Genomic DNA, 7800 nt, shown 5'->3' on the forward strand with positions numbered 1-7800 from the left:
ATATTTAAATTTCAGGGCATTTGGAGAACTTTTATTTTTGGGGTATTTTTATATTGCACGTATAATTCAGATAACAGACAGAAAATACTATTTTTACTTTATTCAAACTAAATAACAGAAATTAAAAGAGGGTACAGAGAGTTGTGTTTTCTAACTTCATCCACCTCATGATCATCAAAAGGAATCCATTAACAAGGTTGATCAAGTCTTGTTAACAACTCATTCCGAATAACATGGAACCGGAGAATTTTTGAATAACACTAGGTTACCTCAACGGGGATATGCACATCCCCAACAATAAGAATATCATATTTCTTCTTGACACTAGGAAGAGGAAATTCAAAACCTCCAAAAATAATCGATGGAATTTTTCCAATAGAATTGATACTGTGAACTTGAGGTTGTTTCTTCGGAAAGTGTACCGTATGCTCATTACCATTAACATGAAGAGAGGGTTCTATAGGTCTCGGGATTTGCATGGGTTGGGTTTCTCGTTTCCTTGTGTTTCTCTTTTAGTGTTGAACTCTGTTCATGGTTTCTTGTTGTGTGTGAGACTTATGCTACTCTTTTTATTGCTATCAGTTCGTCGGTTATTATTATTGTTATTATTGCTATCTATCCGTTATGTTGTCTCTCATATTATGTGCTTAGAGTGGTGAGTCTATAAAATTTAGGGGGAGTCTAGCCCTGAAAGTGTGCCCATGCTTTCTAACAGCGTGTTCTTATTGGGGCACACATCTAGGGGGAGTTCTGACTAGATTTCGTAGACTTCTCTCTTGCAAATCATATTGTTGTCATCATCCACCAAAAAGGGGGAGATTGAAAGGGCATTTCCCTACTTTATGTTTTGGATGATGATGACAACCCTTTGTTGGTCTAATCCTATGTTAAATGTTTCAGGTTCTTGACGCTTAGGCCCACATCGAAAAGTTATTCTCTCTTGTAGGAAAAGATCAAAGACGGAGTCCCCTATGCTTTTTATCTCTTTGGTCGTAGGGAACCCGTACTATCAAGAGGGAATCCTCATTAGAAAGAACTGGGGGAATCTTTTCACGTACACCTTCATCACCCCTCCTTTGTCTTTCTCAGGTGTGTGTGAGAGAGAGAGTTTTCCTTATCTCTTCCCTTATCTATTCCTGCTCACTGTTTCTGCCCAGCGGTTGTACCGCTCTCTGGAGCGGTTGTACCGCTGGGTCTTGTCGCTCATCAGCTTTGCTCGAGCGGTTGTACCGCTGCCTCCGGGCGGTGGTACCGCCACCATGCTCTGCAAAAGCTAGGGCGGTGGTTTCGGCCATGCACCGCTCAAGTACCGCTCGTGCTTATGTTTTGATGCGGTTCTTGGGCGGTAGTGGCCCGGTTGGTCCGGTCGTTCCTCGATGACCGGTACCACTGGTGGTCCGAGCGGTTCTTCCGCTCAGAACTTAGCCGCCCAAGAGCTCAAGGCCATGCGGTTGTTCCGGCCAGGCACCGCCCAAGTACCGGTCAAGCTCCTATTTTGATGCGGTGGTTGTGCGGTGGCTAGGCAGTTAGTCCGGTTAATTTTCTTAGCCGGTACTACCGCCTGCAGGTCCGGTTGTACCGCTTGGTAGGGTTCTGTAGATACACTGTGAGTCCCGGTTGTACCGGAACGAGGACCGGTTGTACCGCTGTAGTGCAAAAAACGCAGTAACGGCTGGAATTTAGGGTTGCTAACTTGCTATATAAGGGAGCTTCTCCCACCTACCACTCTCACCTTTGACCTCTCTCACTCCACCATTAATGCACTTCAAGCTCTCTTGCCCGATCTCTCTCTCTAGCCACTCAAACTTGTTGATTTGTTAGGGATTGAAGGAGAAGACCTAGATCTACACTTCCACCAAAGGATATTTGCTTTCCCCATACTTTCTTGTGTGGATTTTGTTACTCTTGAGTGTTTGAGCACCCTAGATGGTTGAGGTCACCTCGGAGCCATATTCCATTGTGGTGAAGCTTTGTGGTTTCGTTGGGAGCCTCCAATTAAGTTGTGGAGAGAGCCCCAACCTTGTTTGTAAAGGTTCGGTCGCCGGCTTCAAGGGCACCAATAGTGGAATCACGGCATCTTGCATTGTGTGAGGCGTGAGGAGAATACGGTGGCCCTAGTGGCTTCTTGGGGAGCATTGTGCCTCCACACCGCTCCAACGGAGACGTACTTCCCTTCAAAAGGAAGGAACTTCGGTAACACATCCTCGTCTTCACCGGCTCCACTCTTGGTCTTCTCGTCCCTTTACTTTTGCAAGCTTACTTGTGTTACTTTCCTTGCTTGCTTGTGTGCTTGTATGTGTTGCATCATATAGGTTGCTCACCTAGTTGCACATCTAGACAACATACTTTGATGCAAAGTTTAATTTGGTAAAGAAAAGCTAAAAATTGTTAGTTGCCTATTCACCCCCCCCCCTCCCCCTCTCTAGTCAACTATATCGATCCTTTTAGTATGAACTTCAAATTTTTTTAACTGCCATCCTCGGATAAAAATGACATGAATAAAAAAGAGCCATGTGAATACAAGAAAGAAAACATAATAAAAAAGTGTCATCTCTTAATAAACAAAAAATGGCATCTAAAAACCAAAAATGCCATCTCTTAATAATAAAAGTGACATCTCTTAATAAACAAAAAATGCCATCTAAAAAGCAAAAAATTGCATCTCTTAATAATTAGCAATGTCATCTCTTAATAAATAAAAATGTCATCTATTAATAATAAAAGTGCCATCTCTTAATAAACAAAAAATGCCATCTGAAAAACAAACAATTCCATCTCTTAATAATAAAAATGATATCTCTCAGTAATTAAAAATGTCATCTCTTAATAACTAAAAATGCCATCTATTAATAATAAAAATTTCATCTCTTAAATAAAAAATGTCATCTCTTACAAAAATGCCATATCCTAAATATAAAATATGCCATCTTTTAATAATAAAAATGACATCTGTTAATATTAAAATGCCATCTTTTAATTATTAAAATGTCATGCTCTTAGTAAAAAATGCCATTCAAAACATGGGAAATGACATGCTACATACAATAAAAAAATGCACATTGCTTAGAAAAAATCACCTCTATTTTTTGTTCTTTCAAACAATGTAAAAATTCAATATTTGTTGATTTTTTTTCAAATGCAAAACAAAAACAAAAACAACTCGAAATGGATAAAAGATGTTTGAGCGCCAAAGTATTCACAAAACTTACACTAGCCCAACCGGTCAGTGCCCTCTGCAGCTCTCCAGGATGGTGCGATCCCCAGCCTGTGCTTTTTTGGGAGAAAATGAAAAGGGAGGTTCGCTAGGAGATCACCTACAGCGAGCACATCCAGAGAGTTGACATGGCGTTAGATTCATGCCAAGATCTACGTAGCTACTCCCTCCATTTCGAATTACTTGTCACGGGTATGGATGTATCTAGATCAGAAAAGACGTTCGCTGGAACCAGGCTCCTGGCTGACGTATGCCAGCTAACATTTCTGATATTTTTTAATAAGAAGTAAGGCATACAAAATGCTACCTTTGTGCGGAAGCGGATTAGGAGCACTCGGTGCTCCACCCCCCTACATTTAAAAATAATTTAATAATTCAAAAAAAGCCAAAAAAACCTTGGATATGTTTTTGAACCAAATATGACTAGGTATTGTACTCATATAAAATGTTTGGCCAAGGAATAATTCTCATTGACTTCGGAGCAAAAAAACAAATTTATGACGACAATATAGCATGAATAGTACTTGTATCTACCATTTTTTGGGAAATCTTTGACCTCGGATACAATAAAAGTCATTTCCTATTTAAATCTTTTTATGCAAGTGCAATACCTGGTCATGTTTGATTCCATAAAAAGTTCCGGGATTTTTTGACTTTCTTTGAATTACTAAATTATTTTTAAATATAGGGGGGCGTAGCACCCGAGACCTCCTATGCATTTTCGACCTCTCTGCGCACTAATATAAGACGTTTTTGCAAGGAAAATACACAGAAGCTCCTGGGTGCTCTACACCCCTATAATTGTAAAAAATACCCAAAAAATAAAAAAAAATCTGACATTTGGGGATATCAAACATGGGTTCCCAATCTACTCCTGTGTGAAATTTCGTGAAAAAAATCCCAAAAATGTATCCGTGGCGAAGGAAATATTGTCCGAATAAAAATCTATCAAAACAGTTTTTTTCTATACATAGGAAAATTTGTCTTTTTTGCCACGAATACGTTTCCTGGTATTTTTTTCATGAAATTTCACACAGGAGTAGATCGGGAACCCACGTTTGATATTCCAAAATCTCAGAATTTTTTTTCAAATTTCTCGGCATTTTTTGAATGAATTGTTCATATAGGGGTGCAGAGCACCTGAGTGCTCCAAATCCTCGTCCGTTTTTGCAGTTCATAGTTTACAGAGGGAGTGCATTTTTTGAGGAAGGAAAGCATACAAAATACTATGGCGCTCTGGACCAAATAGCTGGACAGTGCTGCTACAATCTTCAATTAAGTGAAGTACACCACACAACTTTGATCCTCTGATCCTAAAGTATACAACTACCTCCCTTCCAGACACCGACTTGAACTTCTCTAACTTCGTCTATGGATTATAAAATAACACTCGTAACTCGTAAGATTGTTCAATAAAAATTAAAAATGCTTCAAAGAATAGTACTAACATTTTTACGTACTACTTCCTCCGTTTCTAAATATAAATCTTTCTAAATATTCCACTATAGACTACATACGGAGCAAAATGAGTGAATCTACACTCTAAAATGCACCTACATACACCCATATGTGGTCCATAGTGAAATCTCTACAAAGACTTATATTTGGGAACAGAGGGAGTAAATAACAATGAAAGTTGCATCTTAAAAAGTGCCCATGTCTACAAGGTCATGTATTTAAAAACGGGAAATTTTGATTTTACTATGAACTAGTCTTGAATTATAATCCACACAAAAGGACCTTGCATCAATGTCTGAAATATGATCATACTAGAAGTGGTTAGTACACAACCATGGACACAGATAGACCATTAACATGGCAGAGCCAGTAAAATGGCAAAGTAGCCAGCACATATAGACCATTAACTTATTCCCAAAGCTCCTTCCTCAAAAACGAAAACAGCCTATTTTTTTCACAATGGAAGAATACCAAGATATTACATGGTACATGTTCATAAGGTTTCCAGTTTTTACTGGTGCAGTTCAAGCTGGAATTACAAATTATAAGTTCACTTGCTTCCACTGCTAGTTTACAGACCATGTGTACTAACAAATTCACAGTTTTCAGTGGAGATCCGGGAGGAGTGAGAAATAGAAAATCTGTCTATATGGAGCATGTGGCAAGCTTCCGTGACGAAAACAATCTAACTAGTGTAGCTTAGATCTTCTCTTCTCCCTCGCACAGAAGACAGGAATCGGGATATCTATTCTGTCAGCTTAGAAACAGGGGCGAAACAAGAATGCTGGGATTTTACAGCGAGAGTAGATGTTTGATCCAAACATCATGCCTTTTTCCGCTACTGAGTCCAAGGAAGGTTCCCAGAGTATGGCACCATGCCGCAATAGGAGAATAGGCCCTTCAATTCAGGGCAGCCATTGGGGTAGGGAATGGTACGGTGAAACGGGTCTCTCTTGAGCCTCTTTACACGAAGAGAACCAACACATCCATATGGATCTTCTTGGAACTGAGACCTGACAGAGGCTTCACCTTTCAGAGCTGCCTCCTTTGCTGTAGCTGTAGCTGGGGTACCTGAGAAGAAGAACCTTTCTTCTGGGAACCCAAGTGCAGATCTGTGCAATTGTGCAAACCTTTCCTCCTTAAAATCATAGCTTACAACCTAAGCAACAAAATGTTCAGAGTCGCAAATTAGCAAACTATCAGACATTCAAAACTTAATTGGAAGTACAGAAAAATGCATTACCAACAAGTAATATGTGAAATAAGGTTTCAGCAGAAAGCCTTGACAAAAGGAAAAAAAAACTTACAGTTATATTCTGTGGGTATGTTCCAGTGAGTTCTCTGAAACGGCAAATGCTAAATAGGAGATTCTCAAAACTATCTCGTGCATGCTCCTCAGTGAGTGCCCGGTTCCTTACACTATCATCATTTCCTGTGCATGTACATGCAAATAGTGAAGTTTTTGCCAGATGGTTGCCAAAATAACTAAGGAACTCGAACTGGATACATAAACAACGGTGGTAATACTGTGCTGAGATGAGAAGGTAAACACGATAAACTTCAGGAAGCATCAACCTCTTCAGTCCTTACATTCTGACTATCCATGTTTCAGAGATGGATTTATGAGCTGAACTACATGTTTGACACAATTAGAGAACTCATCAGCCATTTTCCAATGGCCTCTGCAAAATGTGAGCAGCTTGCTGTCAATGATGTTTTCTACAGCCATTTTAATTATTTACTTCCACGATAGTAAATTTATGATCATGCATCAACATATCTATATACAGAACCTAAAACAAGCATGTTGTTTGCTTTGCATTTTCATCAGAGCAACTGAGTGCGTATGTAGTCAGAACTCAGAAAGTAATTGTACATCTAGGTCTTGTTGTTTCAAGTTCAGGATACATATGACGAACAATCGACAAAAAGACTAATCAGCACCACATTTCCGAACCCCGTTATGCCAATAATAATAATCTTACTAAAGCACGAAAGAAGGAATGTTGATGTAACCTGAAACTCACCAAACCAGCCTTCCGACTCTGCGATAGCCCAGTAGCTCTGCGCCTCGCTCCTCGGCCCTGCATCTTTCCTCGTCTCCCCACCGCTAAACAAGAGGAGCGCGCCCTCATCCCTCGCCGCGATCTCCACCCCCTCCTTGATGTGCGCCAAGAAGGTGGCCGCCTGGCCGGGGTGCTTCTGGTACGGCTCCAAGAACCACGAATCCTCGCGGTCGATCTTCCCGCAGCTGGCGCTGGTGTATATCGAATGGCCGGCCACCATGACGAGGTTGCGGAGGCCCGGAAGCGGGTGCGCCCCGACCTCATTGCCGCCGCTCCTCATCGTCCTGAACCGGGTCTCGTACACGGACAGGAGGATCAGAACGCTCAGCCCGAAGGACAGCAGGATGAGGGCGACCGCGACGGGGTGCGCCTCGTAGAAGAAGCGGATCTTCATCAGCGCCGAGCCGAGGGGGGCGGGGGCGTCGAGATGCGAGGCCTTGGGCTTGCGGCCCTTGCGGGGGATCCCGGACTCGAGATCGTAGTCGGCTCTAGGGTAGCGGAAGGACTTGGGGCTCCCGGGGCCGAATCCCTGGCTGCTCATCGAGCTCTCCGGAGCTCCGCCGCCTCGGGGCGGGCGGATCTAGGTGGTGGTGGAGTGGAGGAGAGGATTTAGAGCGGCATTGGATCGGTCGGATTGGAGCTCGGGGCAGGAGGTCGGAGATCAGAGCAGCGTGGGAGAAGATAGAAGGGACCGGAGGAGAAAGAGGCGAAGGTACCGTGCAGGATGGTGTAGGGGAAAAAGTCTAGCCGTGGAACATCCGATGATTCAGATAGTTGGCTACTTCGTGGCATATGGAGCCATGGTCCCATGGACGCGGTCCTCCAACCTTGCTCCTCCATCCGCACCACCGCGGTCATCTACCGTTATAGATATCGCCGTTGGATACCACATCCCAAAGAGCAATATGGATGATGTCTTAGCGGAGTCCGTGAGGTCACGTCCATGATGGTGAATTGCACGCAAAGAACGTCATCCGGTGGAAGCGGCGGTGAAGGAAGTTGCGGCTGAGGAGGTGGTCAACATCGACGTGGATGTGTCCCCTCTGTTGTGGCCGTTGGCCC

General features: G+C 42.6%; 1 protein-coding gene across 1 annotated transcript; it reads right to left on the reverse strand.

The window, feature by feature from the left end:
• Positions 1-5100: 5100 nt before the first annotated feature.
• On the reverse strand, positions 5101-7500 carry LOC123189272 (uncharacterized protein C57A10.07). Its single transcript, XM_044601651.1, has 3 exons — positions 6700-7500; positions 5980-6104; positions 5101-5831 (listed from the first exon to the last, which is right to left on the reverse strand). Exons 1-3 carry the CDS (start codon positions 7277-7279, stop codon positions 5511-5513), a joined length of 1026 nt encoding a protein of 341 aa, XP_044457586.1. The 5' UTR covers positions 7280-7500; the 3' UTR covers positions 5101-5510.
• Positions 7501-7800: the final 300 nt, after the last annotated feature.

Source organism: Triticum aestivum, chromosome 2A, assembly GCF_018294505.1.
Source record: "Triticum aestivum cultivar Chinese Spring chromosome 2A, IWGSC CS RefSeq v2.1, whole genome shotgun sequence".
Lineage (NCBI taxonomy): Eukaryota > Viridiplantae > Streptophyta > Magnoliopsida > Poales > Poaceae > Triticum > Triticum aestivum.

Coding starts and splice junctions, on each gene's coding strand:
- LOC123189272 (XM_044601651.1), bottom strand. CDS start 7,279: ATGAGCAGCCAGGGATTCGGCCCCGGGAGCCCCAAGTCCTTCCGCTAC. Junction 6,105..6,699: donor AGAGTCGGAAGGCTGGTTTG/GTGAGTTTCAGG, acceptor GTACATGCACAG/GAAATGATGATAGTGTAAGG. Junction 5,832..5,979: donor CATACCCACAGAATATAACT/GTAAGTTTTTTT, acceptor TTTGTTGCTTAG/GTTGTAAGCTATGATTTTAA.